General features: G+C 60.1%; 2 protein-coding genes across 2 annotated transcripts; one reads left to right on the forward strand and one right to left on the reverse strand.

The window, feature by feature from the left end:
• Positions 1-922: 922 nt before the first annotated feature.
• Positions 923-11,965, forward strand: EPHA2 (EPH receptor A2). Its single transcript, XM_048326562.1, has 17 exons — positions 923-1,212; positions 3,987-4,054; positions 4,476-5,139; positions 5,677-5,832; positions 5,909-6,241; positions 6,418-6,542; positions 6,895-7,054; positions 7,136-7,235; positions 7,346-7,401; positions 7,480-7,605; positions 7,689-7,871; positions 8,455-8,516; positions 8,625-8,834; positions 9,062-9,211; positions 9,433-9,626; positions 10,659-10,814; positions 11,649-11,965. The coding sequence occupies exons 1-17, from the start codon at positions 1,140-1,142 to the stop codon at positions 11,752-11,754; spliced, it is 2,922 nt and encodes a 973-aa protein (XP_048182519.1). The 5' UTR covers positions 923-1,139; the 3' UTR covers positions 11,755-11,965.
• Positions 11,966-13,947: 1,982 nt separating this feature from the next.
• On the reverse strand, positions 13,948-19,062 carry CLCNKA (chloride voltage-gated channel Ka). The gene is made up of 19 exons (XM_048326602.1): positions 18,775-19,062; positions 18,567-18,695; positions 18,331-18,459; positions 18,097-18,236; positions 17,930-18,007; positions 17,759-17,837; positions 17,563-17,688; positions 17,373-17,457; positions 17,192-17,293; positions 16,665-16,749; positions 16,420-16,581; positions 16,262-16,331; positions 15,907-16,017; positions 15,611-15,824; positions 15,395-15,528; positions 14,750-14,841; positions 14,587-14,670; positions 14,383-14,469; positions 13,948-14,143 (listed from the first exon to the last, which is right to left on the reverse strand). The coding sequence occupies exons 1-19, from the start codon at positions 18,890-18,892 to the stop codon at positions 14,105-14,107; spliced, it is 2,064 nt and encodes a 687-aa protein (XP_048182559.1). The 5' UTR covers positions 18,893-19,062; the 3' UTR covers positions 13,948-14,104.
• Positions 19,063-19,243: the final 181 nt, after the last annotated feature.

Below are 19,243 nucleotides of genomic sequence, written 5' to 3' on the forward strand. Positions count from 1 at the left end.
TGCTGCAGGATTTGGGGTGCTGCAGATGCTGGGGGATTGGGGGTTCATTGGGATCATGGAATGGGGGTGCTGAGCCTGTTGTGGATCCTGGGGGGTTTGGCTGCAGAGGGATTACGGGGACAGGGGTGCTGTGGGTGCTGCAGAGGTTGGGGGTGCTGTGGGATTTGGGGTGCTATGGGATATGCCGGATTTGGAGTGCTGCGTCATCATGGGGACAGGGCTGCTGCGGGATTTGAGGTGCTGGAATTCATGGGATTAGGGCACTATGGGATTTGGGGTGCAACGGATGGTGCAGGATTTGGGGTGCTGTGGGTGATGGGATTGAGGGCACTGCGGGATTTGGGGTGCTGTGGATGGTGCAGCAGTTGGGGTACTGCGGGATTTGGGGTGCTGGGGTGGTGGGATTTGGGGTGCTGAGGGATTTGGGGTGCTGGGGTGGTGGGATTTGGGGTGCTGTGGGATTTGGGGCGCTGGGGTGCTGTGGGATTTGGGGCGCTGAGGGATTTGGGGCGCTGGGGTGGTGGGATTTGGGGTGCTGTGGGATTTGGGGTGCTGTGGGATTTGGGGTGCTGCGGGATCATGAGGACGATGGTGCTGAGGATTTGGGGCGCTGGGGCCCGAGGGGGCCGGGCAGCCCCCCCCAAACCGGTTCCCCCCCAAAACCCCCCAGTATCGAACTGGTGGGCGGGGGGCGTGGCCGGTAGTAACCGCGTGGCCCCGCCCCCTGCAGCCATTGGCTGCCGCCCCCCGCCCTTCCCACGCCGATTCATGAATGAAAGGGGAGGGGGCGGGGGGGGGGGTCGCGTTCACCCCTTCGGGGCCGGGCCCAGGGGGTCCCCGCGGGGCCGCGGGACCCCCAAACCCCCTCCAGGGCCGTGCCCCACTTTGGGGGGGGCTCCCACACCCCCCCGCTCTCCTCCACTCGGCCGCGTCCCACCCTCGGGCGCGCGCCCTCCCAGTGCCGTACTGGTGCGTACTGGGAGCGGCTCCTGCGCCTTTAAGAGCGGGCGTGGCCGGTGACGTCAGCGGGGCATGAATGAACAGGAGCGGGCGCGCGGCCCCGCGCCCCACACCCCCCGCACACCCCGCGGGGCCGCCGCTCGTGGGGCGCGCCCGGGACCCCCCGAAGCCGCCCCGCCATGGCGAGCACCCCGCCGGCCCTCACCCTCCTCCTCCTCCTCACCGCCCTCAGCCCCCTGGCCGCCGAGGAAGGTGAGTCCCCCGCTCTTTTTTGGGGGGGTGGGAACACCCCGAAACTCCTTTATTGTGGGCACCCCCCAAGGGTGGGGTGGTTTTGGGGTAAATTCGGGTGGTTTGGGGCGAGCTGAGGGGTTGGGGAGCGCTCAGAGGGTAAAGGGTGATGGGGGTTCCTCCTTCCCCCTCACGGTTTGGGGTGCGGTGCGGAATCGGCAGGTGCCGGAGCGCGTTTTGAGGGGGAAAAGGTTAAAATTAGGGGAAAAGTTGAAGTTAAGGGTGGAGAAGTTTAAATTAAAAGGGGGAAAGTTAAATTAAGGGGCGAAAGTTAAAGTAAGGGTGGGGGGGAGTTTAAAAGGTGGTGGGGGGTTAAGGATACGGGTGGGGGAAGCTAAAATAGGGGGAGAACTAAAATAGAGGAGAAAAAAATTGTAAATGGGGAGGAAAAACGCTCAAATAAGGGGAAACCCAAGAGTTTGGGGCAACTTTTCCCATGCCGAGCGTCCGACTGACGCGCCGGCGCCGGATCCTGCCGGGAGCCCCCCCAAAAGATGCTGGCAGAGGGGTGAGGGTAGGGGGGATTAAAAAATAAACCCCCAAGAAGGAGAAAATCACCTTAAAATGCAGCGTTTCCCATGGGTGGTGCAGGGCCGGGTAGGATCCGGCCAGAGAGCTGGAAAACAATGTCAGGAAAATCCCAAAAAATTGCTGGGAGAAAACAAGCAGCGTCTCGGCCTCCACCTCGCAACCCTTCCCGCAGTGATTTTGGGGCTTAGTTTGGGAGGGCTGGGCAAAAAAAGGGGGGGAAATTCACTTTTTAAAATTTCTTAAAGATTAAATTTCTTTAAGTTCTGTCTGCCGGCTTTAATCCGTCCTTTTTCGAGGGTAAGGGGGAAGAATCCAGCCCCAAATGCAAATAAATCAGAGGCTGGGATGGAAAACTCTCCCTAAAAACTAAAAATAGGGTAAAAAAACCCTAAAATGAGGATTTTGGAAGTGCTGGGGGAACAGCAGAGGGGGTCACCCCGTGGCAGTTGGGGGATTTGGGGTGTGTTCCCAAAGTGCTGCTTCCCAGGAGGGAATATTGGGATTCGGGGTTTAGAAAGTGCGTGGGGGGAAAGGGAGAGTGGTGGGATTTGGGGATTCATGGGGGATTGGTTCCCATTGCTTGGCAAGGGCGAGATCCAGTGGGATTTGGGGTGAGCTGAGGTGGGGAATGGAGTTAAAGAGGAGGGAATGGAGTGGGATTGGGATTGGAATGGGATCCATTTTGGGATTATGATTGGGATTCAGAGTGAGATTGAGGAAGGGACGAGGTTGGGATGGGATTCATTTTCGGATTGGGATGCCGATTAAGGTGGAGATGGGGATGGGATTGGAATGGGGACAGGAATGGGAGCGGAGCGGGTCGGATTGGGGCTCACTTTGGGAATGGGATGGGATTCGGATTCAGACCGAGACTGGGATCGGGACAGGATTGGGGCGGGATGGGGTTGGGGCAGGGCAGGGAAGGGGACAGGGAATGGGACGGGGATGCCGCTGCGGAGCGCGGGGGTGGCGGGGAGGACGGTGATGGAGTTGGTGGCCGCATTTGTGGTGGCTCTGGAGGTGGTGGCGGCCGTGGCCGGGGTGACGAAGGCGACGGAGAATTTGATGATGGTGGTGGTGGTGGTGGTGGCGGGGGGTACAGGTGACTCCGGGCACGGGGGCGCGGCCCCGGCGCTGTCCCGGGAGCAGCCCCAGCCTCGGGAGTGTCCCCAGAGCCACCCCCGGGGGCACCCGCAGGGAACCCCCCGCCCGCTCCGGCTCCGGCTCCCGCCGCTTTCCGCTCTCCGGAGGCTCGCGGGGGGGATTTCCAGCCTCAGGAAAACCGGGATATCCGCCCCGGCATCCTTCCTGACCCCGGGCACGGCGCGGGGGGGGACGGTGCAGCCACCCGTGTCCCCCCCCCAGGCAGTTTTTGGGGTTCCCCCCAGGGAGGTTTTGGGGTCCCCCCCAGGCTTGACCCTCTCGGGACCCGCCACGAGCCCGTCCGTGCTCAGCCGTGGGAGCCGGGGGGGGCCCATCCGTCCCGAAATTCCCCCGTCCCGCCGGACCCATCCCGCCGCTGAACCCGGGCGTCCGGGCACATTCCTGGGGGGTGATTCACCGGGGGGGCCCCACTCCCTCCCCGGCCTCCTCTTCCTCCTCTTCCTCTCCCGGCGCTGAATCCGGCCACCGCCCTCGGCGTGCCAGGGCAGGTCCCGCCGGGCCCCGCGGCTTCCCCGCCTCTGGGGGCGGCCCCGGGGGCCTTCTTCCAGCGGAATCTCCCGGGAATGCGGGGTTCCGTGGACCCAAGGGACATCTGTGGGGCCTGGGAATGTTTGGAGGTCCTGGGGACATCTGTGGCTCTTGGGGATGTCTGTGGGGATGGGGTGGATCTGAGGGTGCCAGGGGCATCCAGGGGTCTTGAGGACATCCATGGAACCTCCTGGTATCCGTGGGTTCCAGGGATATCCGTGGGTCCTGATGGCATCTCTGGGTCCCAGGGATATCTTTGGGTGCCCAGGACATCCATGAATTTCAGAGACATCTGTGGATCCCAGGAGTGTTTGCACATCCTGGGGTTGTCTGTGGGTCCTGGGGGACGTTCACGGGTCCTGGAAACATCTGTGGGTCCCAGGGTTTACGCACAGGTCCTGGTGGACATCCACGGGCCGAAGGGGTGTATTGGTGGCACCTGCAGGTCCTGGGGCCGTCCATGGGTGCTGGTGGCATCTCCTGACATGCCTCTCCTCTCTGCTCTCCCACAGTGGTGCTGCTGGACTTCGCCAAGGCACACGGGGAGCTGGGCTGGCTCACCCATCCCTACGGAAAAGGGGTGAGCACCCCCGGATCCAGCGGCCAGCGCCAGGATGGGGATGGGGACCTCTCCGTGGGGAATGGGGACAGCGAATGGGGACCTCTCCATGGGAATAGGGACATCCCTGGGGATGGGCCTGGAGGCATCCGTGGGAATGGGGACAGGACACCCATGGGGACAGGAGCATCTGCAGGGAGGGACCACCACAGGAACATCCCATGGGCATGGGGACAGGGACACCTGGAATTGGGTTGGGACCAGGAACACCCATGGGGATGGACACGGGGACATCCATGGGGTTGGAGACCTCCGGGATGTGTCTGGGGACCTCCGTGGGGATGGGGACAGGGGGAAGGAGATGGGGACAAGCCCATCCCTGGGGACGGGGGGCCACGCCTCAGTTCCCCCCCATAGCCCTGTTTCTGTCTCCGGGGCACAGTGGGACCAGCTGCAGAACGTCCTCAACGACTCCCTGATCTACATGTACTCGGTGTGCAACGTCCTGGAGGGCGAGCAGGAGAACTGGCTCCGCACCAACTGGATCTACCGCGGCGTGGCCCAGCGCATCTTCATCGAGCTGCAGTTCACCGTGCGCGACTGCAACAGCTTCCCCACGGCCGGCGGCGGCTCCTGCAAGGAGACCTTCAACCTCTACTACGCCGAGTCCGACGTGGATTACGGCACCAACTTCCAGAAGCGGCAGTTCAGGAAGATCGACACCATCGCTCCGGACGAGATCACCGTCCAGGAGGACTTCGCCACCCGCAACGTGAAGCTCAACGTGGAGGTGCGGTCGGTGGGGCCGCTCCGGAGGAAGGGTTTCTACCTGGCCTTCCAGGACCTGGGTGCCTGCGTGGCGCTGCTCTCCGTGCGCGTCTACTACAAGCGGTGCCCGGCCGTGGTCCGGGGAATGGCGCAGTTCCCGGAGACCGTGGCCGGGGCGGACTCGCAGACCTTGGCCGAGGTGCGGGGCTCGTGCGTGGCCGAGGCGGTGGCCGAGCAGGCGCCGGCCCTGCACTGCAACGCCGACGGCGAGTGGCTCGTGCCCATCGGGGAGTGCCTGTGCCGGGCCGGCTTCCAGAGCCTGGGAGACTCCTGCCAAGGTGTGGATTGGGGGCAAACTGAGCGGGGTCTGAGGATGGGCCAGCTTGGTGTGTGCCGAGGGATGAGGTGGGAGGGAAGAGGAACGGGGGTTTGGCCCCAGAATTCCCGGTCTGGGATCCTCAGCCTTGAGTGCAGTGAGTGTGGAAGGAGGGTGGGGCAGCGGCTGCAGAAGTGAGGTGAAATGCCCTAAAAATTCCTGATTTGGAGCAATGAGGTGTTGGCTCCAAAATTCCCAGCCCTGGATCCTCATCTTTCAGCATCACCAGTGTAGTGAGTGTGGGAGAGCTCAGCCAGGTGAAGGGTGGGCTGGGAGGGTCCCAATAAAGTAAAAGCTGCAAAATAAGATTAAATACCCTAAAATTCCCCATTTGAGTTGAAGAAATGAGATGTTGGACCCAAAAATGAGGAGAACCCCCCTAAACTCCTCCCTGGGTGCTTGTGGGGTGTTCCCCCCCCACCACCTGCTGGGTGCTGACCCTGCAGATGGGGAGCGGGATTTGGGATCTCACCGGTGTCACTTTGTGTGTCCCCCCCAGCTTGTCCCCCTGGCACCTTCAAGGCTGCGGTGTCCTCAGGGGACTGCCAGCCCTGTCCCCCCCACACCCTGCCCGCCCCAGCTGCCGCCGCCACCTGCCCGTGTGAGGACGGATTTTTCCGGGCCCCCGAAGACCCCCCGGAGCACCCCTGCACCCGTAAGTCACCTTCGGATGGGGGACACTGAGGCACAGCAGCGCCCTGTCCCCTGACCCCGCCCTGTGTCCCCTGCAGGGCCCCCCTCGCCCCCCCAGGCCGTCACGGCCGTGGGGTTGGGAGCCGCGGTGCAGCTGCGCTGGGCCCCCCCCGCCGACCCCGGTGGCCGCGAGGACGTCACCTACAGCGTCACCTGCGAGCAGTGCTGGCCCGAGAGCGGCGAGTGCCGGCCCTGCGACGGGGGGGTCCGGTTCTCGCAGCCCCCCCGGGGGCTCACGGGGACGGGGGTCACTGTCACCGACCTGGAGCCGCACGTCAACTACACCTTCACGGTGGAGGCCCGGAACGGGGTGTCCCCCTACAGCCAGCAGCGCAGCGTGGCCAGCGCCACCATCAGCGTCAATCAGACGGGTGAGGGGACACCGGCGTCTCCCACACCTTCCCTCCGTGGTGGGGACACATCTCTGCTGTCCCTGTCCCCCATGGGAGCACCTTTGTGATGTTCCTATCCCCCATGGGGACACCTCCCTGATGTCCCTGGCCCCCCAGGGACACCTCAGTGACGTCCCTATGTGTCCCCACGGCAGAGCCCCCCCGGGTGACATCGGTGAGCCTGGATGGACGGACGGCCACCAGCCTGGTCCTGTCCTGGACGGTGCCGCTGCGGCAGCAGAGCCGGGTCTGGAAGTACGAGGTCACCTACAGCAAGAAGGTGACCCAGCCTGACACCCCCAAACCCGCCCCTCCATCCGTGCCATCTCCATCCTTGCCCTCAGCTGTGTCACCTCTGTTGATGCAATCTCCATCCATGTCACCATCCACATCATCCCTTCGTCCTTGTCCCTTCCATCTGTGTTACCCCCCATCCTTGCCCTGATCCACATCACCTCCCCATCCCTGTCACCTCCCCATCCCTGTCCCATCCCTGTCACCTCCCCATCCCTGTCACCTCCCCATCCCTGTCCTATCCCTGTCACCTCCCTATCCATGTCACCTCCATCTTTGCCCCACCCGTGCCACCCCTCCCTGCGTGTCACCCCAGCGTCACCCTGCCATGTCCCCAGGTGGATGAGAACAGCTACTCGGTGCTGCGCTGCGAGGGCACCTCTGTCACCCTGCCCAAGCTGTCCCCAGGCACTGCCTACGTGGTTCGGGTCCAGGCTCTCACCGCCGACGGCCAGGGGGCCTTCAGCCCCCAGCACGAGTTCGAGACCCTGCCCGAGGGTGAGGAGGGGCCAGGGGGTGTCGGGAGTGCGGGGTGGGGGCTCCAGGGGCTGCAGGGCTCACCCGGCCGGGTCCCCGCAGGTTCCGAGGCCACGGCATCGGCCGCCGTCATCACCGGCAGCGTCGCCGGCGTCGTCTTTGTCGTCCTGCTCTTGACCGCTATCCTCTACATCCTCCGGCGGTAAGGAGACAACCCCCCCAGAGAACCCCCAAAAAACCAAAATGTCATTGTCCCACCACCAAATATGGGCAAGGGATGATCTTTTGGGACAAAACGCTGCTTTTCCACAGGAGGAGGAGGTCGCGGCCACGCCAATCCGCCGAGGACGTCTACTTCTCCAAGTCAGGTGAGCCGTGGGACAGTGGGGACAACGGGGATGGGTGGGGGGTGACAGGGGTGCTGACCCCCTCCTTGACACCCCCAGACCAGCTGAAGCCCCTCAAGACCTACGTTGATCCCCACACGTACGAAGACCCCAACCAAGCCATGCTCAAGTTCACCACTGAGATCCCTCCGTCCTTCATCACCCGCCAGAAGGTCATCGGCGCCGGTGCGTGGCTTTGTCCCCCCAGAGACACCCCGAAATCGGGGTGGGGCAGGGGGGTTAAGGGCGCCCCGTGTTTTTCGGAGCAGGTGAATTTGGGGAGGTGTACAAGGGCACCCTGAAGCGCGGCAGGAAGGAGGTGCCGGTGGCCATCAAGACGTTGAAGGTGGGGTACACGGAGAAGCAGCGCGTGGACTTCCTGAGCGAGGCCACCATCATGGGACAGTTCTGCCACCACAACATCATTCGCCTCGAGGGTGTCGTCTCCAAGTGTGAGTGGCCTCTATGTCCTGTCCTCCCCCCAAAAAATCCCACATCAATTTCCCAGCAAAACGCCCCAAAAAAAGCGATATAAAAATAGGGGGTTTTGAGCAACGGGGCAAAGGGGAATTTGGGTCGTTCTGGGGGATGAGGTTGGGAGTTTTTTTGGGGGGGAATTCAAGTTTATTTGGGAGATTTTAGGGTGAGCTTAGGGGATTTTTGTAGGAGTTCGGGGAGTTATTTTGGGGCTTTGGCAGTTGGGGGTTATTGGGGTCTGTAAGGGGTTGAGGCTTTTTGTTATTTTGGGAATGTTTATTGGAGGTGATCTTTTGGCGAGTTGGGGGTCTGGGGTTTTTGGGGGGATTTGGGAGGGTTTGGGCTTTTGGGGGTAGTTGGAGTTTTTTTATTATTTTTACAGGGTTGGGGTTGGTTTTGGTGGTTGGGGTTTTTTGAGGGGCATCAGGCATGGGGTTTTGAGGATTTTGAGAGGGCTTGTAGGAGATTCAGAGATTTTAGGGGGAGGTGACTTTTTTGGGGGGGTTGGAGGGATATTTTTGGGGGCTTTTACCTATTTTGGGGTCTTTTTTTGTACAGACAAGCCCTTCATGATCATCACGGAGTACATGGAGAACGGGGCGCTGGATAAATTCCTGCGGGTAGGTGACATGTGGTGGCAACGACCACAGGGTGGTGGAACCTCCAACACCCACCATGGGAGGTGGGACAACAGGTGGATTCCAGGCTGGATTCTCTCCTTTTCCCAGGAAAAAGAGGGCGAATTTGGAATCATCCAGCTGGTGGGGATGTTGAGGGGCATCGCCGCCGGCATGAAGTACTTGGCCAACATGAATTATGTCCATCGAGACCTGGCCGCCAGGAACATCCTGGTGAACAGCAACCTGGTGTGCAAAGTGTCCGATTTCGGGCTCTCGAGGGTGCTGGAAGATGACCCCGAAGCCACCTACACCACCAGCGTGAGTCTCACTGCGGCGGGGCGGTGGCCATGGAAGGGTGTCTGGTTGGCCATGGAAGGGTGGCTGGCCAAGGTGAGGGGGTGGTTGGTCATGCTGGGGTGGTTGCCCAAGGTGGGTGATTGTCCATCACGGTTGGCCATGTTGGGGTGGTTGAACAAGGCGAGGTGGTTGGCCATGGTGGAGGTGGCTCTTTTGGGGGTGCAGGGTTGAGCCCGGTGTTGCCGTAGGGCGGGAAGATCCCGATCCGTTGGACAGCACCCGAAGCCATCTCCTACCGCAAGTTCACCTCCGCCAGCGACGTCTGGAGCTACGGCATCGTCATGTGGGAGGTGATGTCCTACGGCGAGCGGCCCTACTGGGAGCTCTCCAACCACGAGGTGAGAGCCCACCCTCCACCATCACCAGTTTTTTGGGAGACGTTCAAGGGCAGGTGGGACAAGGCTGGGACCAACCTGGTCTAGTGGCAGGTGTCCCTGCCCATGGCAGGGGCTGCAATGAGAAGAGCTTTAAGGTCCTTCCAACCCCAACGGTTCTGGAATTCTGTGAATGAGCAGCTTGTTTGGGAGACCATCACTGACCCTCCTCCTCCTCCGTGTAGGTGATGAAGGCCATCAACGAGGGCTTCCGCCTCCCGGCGCCACTGGACTGTCCCTCGGCCATCTACCAGCTGATGATGCAGTGCTGGCAGCAGGAGCGCTCCCGGCGCCCCAAATTCGCCGACATCGTCAGCATCCTCGACAAACTCATCCGCGCCCCCGACTCCCTCAAGGCACTGGCGGATTTCGACCCCCGGTGAGTGCAGGGAGCACCGAGATGGGGTGGGGGCAAGAAGTGGGAAGGGAGCAGTTGTCCAGAGAAGCTGTGGATGCTCCATCCCTGGCAGTGTCCAAGGCCAGGCTGGACGGGGCTTGGAGCAGCCTGGGACAGTGGAAGGTGTCGCTGCCCATGGCAGGGGTGGGACTGGATGGGCTTTAAAATCCCTTCCCACCAAACCAGTCTGGGATTCTCTGATCCTTGCCCATCTTTCCATCATTTTGTTTTCATCTTCGCATTTTTTGCACTCTTGTGGTGCTGGTTTGGGTTGGGTTTTGCATCTCGGCACTCTCACGTTGCTTTTGGCATCTCCATTCCTGCATCGTTTTTTGGTACTTCCCCATTTTCACACTTCCACTTTTTGCATCGTCATTTCATCATCTCATTTTTGCATTTATTTTTTGACATCTCCCCATTTCTGCATCATTTTCCTATCCTTTCTTTTCTGCACCATTTTTTGCATCTTCCAATTTCTGAGTTTCTCCAGCCTTCCTTTTTCACATAATTTTTTGCATCCTTCCATTTCTGCATCATTTTTTTAACCTTCCACTTTCACATCATTTTTTGCATCATTTAACTTCTGCGCTATTTTTGCAATCTACCAGTTTTTGCATTATTTTTTTCACCTTTCAACTTCTGCAGAATTTCTCATCTTTCCATTTTCATGTTATTTTTTGCTGTGTTATTTTTCCATCCTTCCATTTTCACATCTTTTTATTCCACCCTTTCATTCCTGCCCCATTTTTGCACCTTTCCGTTCCTGCACCATTTTTTGCATTGCTTCATTTCTGCATCATTTTTTGCAGCCTCTCATTTTCACTTTATTTTGCACCTCCCCATTTTTGCATTATTTTTTCACATCCCTCCATTTGGACACCGTTTTTTGCATCGTTTCCTTTCTGCATCATTTTTACACCCTTCTGTTTTCACATCATTTTTCCAATCTCACGTTTCTGCGCCGTTTTCTTGCATCTTTCTGGTTTTGCATCATTTGTCCGTCCGCCTCCCCAGGGTGTCCATCCGCCTGCCCAGCACCAGCGGCTCCGAGGGCGTCCCATTCCGCTCCGTCCCGGAGTGGCTGGAGTCCATCCGGATGCCCCAGTACACCGAGACCTTCATGGCCTCGGGCTACAGCACCATCGAGAAGGTCCTGCAGATGACCAGCGAGTGAGTCCTGTCCCTGGGCTGTCCCTGGGCTGTCCCCTTGATATTCCCGTACTGTCCCCACGCCATTCCCGTGATGTGTCCCCACGCTGTCCCCACACCCCCCTCCAGCTCCCGTGGGACAGGGATGTGCTGGGAACGGAAACCACTTCCGTGGCCTTGGCAGCCCGGGGGATGGGATAAAATTAGATGTTCCTTGGCTGGAGAGGCCGGGATGAGCTGTGTCCGTCCATCTATCCCTTGGGATGAGCCGTGTCCATCCATCTGTCCCTCGGGATGAGCCATGTCCGTCCATCCGTCCCTCAGGATGAGCCATGTCCATCCCTCCCTCGGGATGAGCCATGTCTGTCCGTCCATCCATCCCTTGGGATGAGCCATGTCCATCCATGCCTCGGGATGAGCCATGTCCGTCCATCCATGCCTCGGGATGAGCCATGTCTGTCCATCCATGCCTCGGGATGAGCCATGTCCATCTGTCCCTCTCTCGGGATGAACCATGTCTGTCTGTCCACCCCTTCCTCGGGATGAGCCATGTCCATCCCTCCCTTCCTCAGGATGAGCCGTGTCCATCTGTCCCTCGGGATGAGCCATGTCCATCCATCCCTCCCTCAGGATGAGCCATGTCCGTCCATCCATCCCTCCCTCGGGATGAGCCATGTCCATCCCTCCCTCGGGATGAGCCATGTCCATCCACCCACCCACCCATCCACGCGCCGGGAACGCTGCTCCTGGGGATCCCCCAAGCCCGGGGTGGGGCTGTCGCTGGACCCATCCCCTGCCAGCCCCGTTCCAGGCTCTTTGCTCCACCAGTCCTGATTTCCTCTCCCCTTTTCCCAGGGACATCAAGCGGATCGGGGTGCGGCTGCCGGGGCACCAGAAGCGCATCGCCTACAGCCTGCTGGGGCTGCAGGAGCAGGCGGGCGCCGGGGGGGCCCCGGGCTGACCCCAAACACCCCAGAACACCACATGAAGACCCCCCCTCCTCCCCGAGGGGTTTATTTATTATTTCTGTAATTATTAAGGGTTTTTTTAATAGTGTTATTATTGATACTGTCCCCGTGCTTGGGGATGAGACAGGTGCTGCCCCTGCCCTCCCCCCTAAAAAAATGGAATTTCAAGCTCGTTTGGAGCTGGGGGAGGGATTTTTCTTCTTATTTTTCCCCCCACATTTCAAGAAAAAAAGGGCTCAGTCCCAAAACTGATTTATTTTTGCTTTTTTTTTCTCCCTATTTATTCCTCTCCCACCGGGTTTTTGGGTGGTTTTGTTCCCTTTTAATGCTGATCTGCCAGTGTTGCCTTGTATTTTTTAACCTAATTTATTCTATTTTTGTATATTTATTGCGAGGAATTAAAGGTCGTGTCAGGTTTGGGAAAGAAAAAAAGGGGGAAATTTAAAAAAAAACCTCGGATGCTTTTTTCCCCCTTTTTTTCAGGGATTTATGGGGATTTTCGTGGGGTTTTGAATAAAAATATGTGCTTTTTTGTTTTCTAGAATATTGTGTTTCCCACTGGTTCACAGAGATTGAGGGAATTTGGGGGGCAAAGAGAGAGGGTTTCCCTTGGATTTTAGGAGTTTTAAGGGAATTTAAAGGTTTATAAGAGGATTTTAAAGGGGGTTTTAGGGTGTTTTAAGGATTTTTTGGGGGGCATTAAGGGGGAGTTAAGGAGGTTTAAAGATTTTTTTTTTTTTCAGTCATTGTAAGGTTTTTTAAGGAGTTATCAGGGTCTGTAAGGGGGTTTAGGGGCTTTAAAGGGGTTTTAAGTTATTTTTTAGAGGGGTTTAATGTTTTTTAAGGGTTTTTATTTAGGGATTTTTATGGGGGGGTTAAGGGGATTTTAGAAGTGGGGGGGTTTAGGGGTTTTAACGGGGTTTAAAATGGGTTAAAGAGGGCTTTTTAAGGGGTTTAAAGTTTTTAGGGCGTTATCAGGGATTTTTAGGGGTTTCACACGGCTCCAGGAGTGTTTCCCATCCGGGGCCTCTTTCCCCAGCAAAACCCAGGAGGAATTTGGCCTTTTCATCCCCCGCCGCTCCCCCGAAGCCAAAGCCTGGCCGCGCCGGCTGCCCGGAGCCTGCAAATAACTGGGTAGGAAAACGCCGGAAAAAGGGTTTTCACTTTTTTTTTCTGCCCCAAACCATAATAAGGGACGGGTGGGAGGTGCGGGCGCACCAACATCGTGCTGCAAAACCCGCCGTTTGGGGGGGTTTCACCCCATTTTGGGGCATTTTGGCCTGTGGGTGTCACGAGTTTGTCGGTCTCAGCCGCGGCGCCGGCCTCGATCCCGGCTCAAAGTCCAGCGGCGCCCGGGAGGAGCCGGATCGGGGGGGACACCCCGGATTTGGGCTCCTTATCGCAGCCCCTTATCGCCTGTGTGCCGAGGGCGGGGCCGGACAAGGAACCCGTGGGGCTGGGGAAGCCATGGGGAAACTGAGGCACGGGGCCAGCGCGGCTTTTGGGGTGACGGGCAGGGCTGGGGGTGCCCCCCGTGGGCGCTGCCCCGCTGACCACCCAAGCGCTCGGGGGGCCGAGGACCGCCCCCCTCGCTTCCCCTCGCCCCCCTCGCTTCCCCTCGCCCCCCTCGCTTCCCCTCGCCCCCCTCGCTTCCCCTCGCCCCTCCGAGCGCCTCCCGTGGGTGCCGCAGCCCAGCCCCGCTCCCAGCGCCCAGCGCGGAGCCCAGCCCAGCTCCTGCCCCACTTTTGGGGTGTCTCCCTGGCGCTGACCCCGCTTCACCCGTCCTGCGCCGGGCCCGGGCATGCCCGCCCTGCCCAACCTGCCCCGCCGCGCCTAATTAACCCCCCGGGTTTAATTACGGCTTCGTTAGCGCCCGATGCGCCGCCCAAACCCGCTGCGCCCCGGTCCGGGGGTCACCAAAGGGCTGGGGAGTCTCAGCCCCCCACTTCCCCCGGATTTCGGGGTCACTAAACACCCACCCCCTTATTAATTGCAGTAATTAAAATAAGGATAATTAAGTGCTGATCATTTTGGGGGGGGGGGGGGGGCATAGGAGGGCGTCACAGAGACAGGGCGCTTCAGTGCATGTCCTGGGGCAGTTTTGGGGTGATTTGGGGAGTTTTAAGCGTTGCCGTTGGGTTGCCGTGACCCCCCCAAAAAGAAATCGGCAGGGCTGGAGGAGGAGGAAGCATTGACGGGTTGATGAATTTAATGCACGACACGCTCTGCTGGAGAACCGGCGCCCCCAGCCCAGACCCCCCACAACACCTGGGGGGTCAGGACTCCCCCTCTCTCCATGGGGGACATCCCTGGGGAGGGGTCCCCTGTGGTCCCAAAACCTCATCACTTGGGGTTGGCGAGTTCCTCGATCGCTCTCCACAGCTGGAAGGGGACAGAGAAGGTGGGACCGGGGCTTTCCCCCACTTTTCCTCCTCCTCCTTTTTCTCCTCTTTTCCTCCTCCTCCTTTTTCTCCTCTTTTCCTCCTCCTCCTTTCCCCCTCTTTTCCTCTTCCTTTCCCTGCCCCTTTTCCTCCCATTGCCCCCTTTTTCCTTCCCTTTTTCCCCTTTCCCCCTCCCTTTCTTCCCTTTTTTCCCCCTTTTCCCCCCTTTTTCCCCCTCACCTCCGCCCTGCTCACGGCTCCCACCAGCTCCCCAGAGCGGGTGACAAAGACTCGCTGCAGCTTCAGCAGCTGGAAGAGGTGATAGGCCTGGGAAAGGGACAACAGGGACATGGGGACAAAACCACCCTCGCCGTGTCCCCTCAGTGCGACACAGAACTGGGGGGGGGGGGGGGGGTCCCTGGACACGTCTCCCCCTCCCCAAACCTGGTGCAGGGAGGTCCACGGGGAGAACTGGAGCATGATGGGCTCGATGGCACAGTCGTCCCCGAGCGTCCCCACGGTGGCCAGCTTGGGGAAGGTGACATGTTAATTTTGGGGTGGAAAAGCAACTTTTTGGGTGCGGTGGGGTGCCCCCCACCTCGTTTACCTTGTCCCCTTGGGGGGCCTGAGGGTGCTCGTGGCTCTGGAGGAAGGTGACCAGCTGGGACCTGCTGACGGTGCCCACCAGCGTGGGGGACCCTGGAGAGTGGGGACAGTATGGGGACAGCATGGGAATACCAGGGGGACACCAAGGGGACAGTATGGGAATAACAGGGGGAGGGACTGGGGACAGCAAGGGGACATCCCATAGGGACAGGCAGGGTGACGGTATGAGGACAGGACGGGAATATCAAGGGGACGCCCCATAGGTGCACCATGGAGACAGAATGGGAATGTTGAGGGAACAGCATGGGGACACCAAAGGGGATGGGGACAGCATAGATACAGTACAGAGACACCATGGGGACAGTATGGGAATACGGAGGTGGCACCATGGCAAGATCGAGGGGACAACACGTGGACAGCAACAGGAACAGGACATCCTGGGAATATCGAAGGACACCAAAAGAGCAGAATGAGGACACCGCAGGAGCACCCCATAGGGACAGCGTGGGCATGGTATGGACACAGCATGGGAATATCAAGTGGGCACTGTGGGGACGCACTGGGGACACAGAAGGGCCACCACAGGGTCAGGGACTTGCTGGCCATCCCCCATGGTGACAGTGACCCCCCAGACCCCACATCCCACCTGTGCTCTCCACCACGGGGTACTCGGTGTCAGCAGAGGCGTCCAAGGCCACCAGCACCTCCTGGAAACTGTCCCCCTTGGCCAAGGCCACCACCTGGCGCTCCATGAACTCCTCCACCACCACTCGGTAGGAGCTGGTGAGCACAAAACCCCCCAAATTTCCATCGTTTCCTGGAGAATCCCCCCCAGACACGGGGTTTTGGGGCAGGGGCTTACGCAATGTGCCGGCTGCGAATGGGGGGCAGGTAGGGCAGCTTCTTGACAATGATGCCGGCGTCGTAGAAGGACGGTTGGTTCTTCTGGCTGATGGCGTTGGCCACCAGCACGGCCAGCACGGTGGGCAGGACGTGGCCCAGGTGCCCGGTGGCCTCGCACACCAGCAGGGCCGTGGACACCGCGTGGGTCACCGAGCCCGCGAAGGCGGCTGCGCCTGGCGGGGGGGAGCGGGGGTCAGGGGATGGGGGTGGGTGTCCCCCCGCCCGTGGGGGGTCCCCCCCCAGCCCCAGACTCACCGGCCAGGGCGTAGCCAGCAGGAATGATGGGCCGTGGGGGTCCTTCTGAATGGAGCCCCCGTGGGAAGAGCAGGGCCACCACCTCCCCCATCAAGCGCCCGATGGCCGCTCCTAAAATTGGGGGAGGAGGGAAGGTGGGAAGATCCCAGCAGCCACCCCCAAAAATGGTGGAGGTAGAGGTGAGCACCCTCCTGCAGCCCTCCCAGAGCTGATGGATCCCCTGTACTCCACACCCCCTTGTACCCCCACTCCAAGGGCTGAATGCACCCCCTGCACTCCTCCCCAGGCCTGGCTGTCTCCATCATGTCCCCCTCAGCCTGGCTGTCCCCCCGTGTCCCCCCAGGCCCCAACTCACCGTAGATGAAGATGGGCATGAAGTACCCGGCTGGCAGGGGCAGGGTGGTGGCCAGGATCAGCATCCAGAACTGGGGGGGCCAGCAGACACAGGGGGGGTCACCCCATGGGGACATTGTGTTGGGGGGCCCAGCCAGAGATTTGGGGGGCCATGGTTACCTTCATGAGCAGGAAGAAGGTCAAGGTGCCATAGATGGTGGCAGAGGGATGGTCCCACTCCTGCCAGAGCCCCCCAGGCTTGGCCATCCCCGAGGCGTTGGGGGCCAGTGCGCCCCACGTGCGGTTGTCGAAGAGGGAGGTGAGATATTCCTTCATGGTGAGCTGGATGGATGGACAAATGGACACCCTGAGCCCCCAGTGGGAGGTTTTGGGGTCCCCAGGGAGCCCCCCGTGTCCCCACTCACCCTGGAGGCCATGAACTGCCCCAGGCCGGGCGGGAAGGTGATGGAGGCGAGGAGCAGCACCACCAGCACTGTGTACACGGGTTTGCTGCAGGGGGAACACGGGGGGCTGGGGGCGTGGGGACAGATGGATGGACGGACGGGGGGGATCCAGGGACACCCGGGGCAGATCGGGTTAGCGGTCACGGTGCACAGGGTGGACACGTGGACACCCAGGGTGGATGGGGTGGGGTGGGCAGCATGCAGAGAGGGGATATAGGGACACTTGGGGTGCATGGGGTTGATGTGGAGGGTGTATGGGGTGGATGCAGGGGTGGCCAGAGTGCACAGGGTGGACATACGGACACTCAGAGGGAATGGGCAGGATGCACGGGGTGGACACATGGACAGCCAGGGTGCGGGGGGGGACATAGGGACACCCAGGGTGTATGGGAAGGACACAGGGACACACAGAGCCTGCAGGGCACGGACACACGGACAGAGAGGGTGCAGGGTGCAGACAGACGGATGGATGGATGCCCAGTACGGACTCAGTGGCCAAGAGCTTGGCCGTCAGCCAGTTCTTCTTGACGGCCACCATCGTCCAGCGCTGGCAGAAGAGATAAGCACAGGCCACGATCCCGCAGATGGTCCTGTGAGGAGAGGGCAGGTACGGTACAGGCCGGGCACAGGCAGGGCACAGACAACTCCCCAAAACCAGACCCTCCGTACCCCAAAATCACAAAGAAAAAGGTCTCCAGGAGGTCGAAGGGAAAATCAATCTGGAGGTCACTCTTAAAAACAGCGGCAATGGTTTCTGGGAGGGGGGAGAGGAATGAGGGTGTGGGGGTGAGCACCCCAAAAATGCCACAGGGGGAGGGTAAAGGGGAAGGGGGGATACATCCTGCCCACACTGCCTTGCCTTGCTCGCTGTTGAACACGGCCAGGAGCCGAAACATGAAGGCGCCGCAGGTGGCGGCGAAAAAGCCGCGCCAGTAATCCCGCACGGCAAAGTGGGAGGACATCACCTCGATGCTGAAAAGCACCCCTGGAAAAACGGGGAAAGGGATCAGGGCGAGGTTTAGGGGTGCCCAGGGTGGGAGTGGGGGGGTCCTCACCGCTGATGGGCGCCCCGAAGACTGTGGCCACCCCGACGGCTTGTGCTGCCACCAGCATCTCATGCTGCTTGAACTTGTTCTGTAGGGTGGGGGGGTTTAGGCCCAACCCCAACTTTTTGGGGTGGTAAAATAAAATCCCTCCATTCATTTTTTGGGCAGTGGCACCCCCACCTCATACTCCCTCGTGACCGTGGTCCTCATCTTCCCCAGATATGCTGCGGCCATGGCGGAGAGGTGGACATAGGGACCCTGGGGCGGACACAGTGTTGAGCATCCCCCCCACCTCGGCACCAACTGAAACCGCTGGGGATTCTGGGGTTCAGAAGGGGATCCCTCACCACTTTCCCAAGGAAAAGGGTGCTGCCGCACACCAGGGTGCAGGTCAGCCCCACCACCTTGGCTCCGAAGTTCCGGATGGCCAGGTAGTCCTCCAGCACCACACCCATCAGGATGGTCTTCAGCTCTGGGATGCCGGAGCCTGGGGGAGGGGGGGAGGATCCAAATTTTAGATGTCCCCCATTACCGAGGGGGAATTTTAGGGAGCCAGGGAGGTCGGGGTGCAGCTGGCTCACCTCCGGAGTGCGGGGTGATGCTCTGGGAGAAGCCGGTGGAGAAGGCGGCCAGTGCCGTGGGGTACAGGGTCCACGAGAGGTACTTGAGCACCCCGATGTCCCCAATCTCTCGGTACAGCCACGTGTGGGCTGGAGGAGAGGTGTCAGGAGGGGAGATGCACCCCCCAAAAGACCCCCCCCATATTCTCGGTGAACCCCAAACGCCGGTGAAGCCCCCCAGGGCACCCCTCGTTTACCTGCGTAGAGCCTGGCAACGATGATGTCCATGGTGAAGCTGATGGTGGCCATGAGGACCCCCAGAATGAAGAGGAAGTACCAATCCTCCCCGACGCGGAAAAGCTGCCGCTTCACCCACTCCAAGCACCCTGCGACGGGGGGAACAGGGTGCTGAGCCCCTCAAAAACTCTCACCCCCAGAATCCCCCTTTTTGGGTGGGGGTCTCACCTCGGAGCCTTCTCCGGGCGGTGGGGCAGGGTCTCCAGCTGTGCTCCGACACCAGCACCCTCTCCTCCTCCTTCTCTTCCTTCTCCCCCCGCGCCCCCCCGGGGAGGGCTCGCTCCATCCCGGGGACTTTTCTGGGGACTGCACCCGCTTTTTTTTAGCACCCCCTCACCCGTCCTCCCGCCTCGGCCTCCGCTGCCAGAGTGAGTTTGCAAAGGAGCTCATTAAAAACGACCTTGACGAATCCGACGGACCCGCTCGGGCCGGAGCGAGCCGGGTTTCCCCCCCCCTCCGCCACCCGCGAGCTCCCAATCCCAACGCACATCCAGCGGCGGGGAGGATTTAATAAGTATTTTAATTAATTATCATGATTATTCCTTAATAATAGGCATCGCATTCCATGGCGTTGAGTTGGGGGGGGACGGAGAGGGGAAAAATTTCCACCGTCTCCGGCGCAAGACCTAAATTTAGC

The sequence above is a fragment of the Corvus hawaiiensis genome, chromosome 22, assembly GCF_020740725.1.
Source record: "Corvus hawaiiensis isolate bCorHaw1 chromosome 22, bCorHaw1.pri.cur, whole genome shotgun sequence".
Classification (NCBI taxonomy): Eukaryota; Metazoa; Chordata; class Aves; order Passeriformes; family Corvidae; genus Corvus; species Corvus hawaiiensis.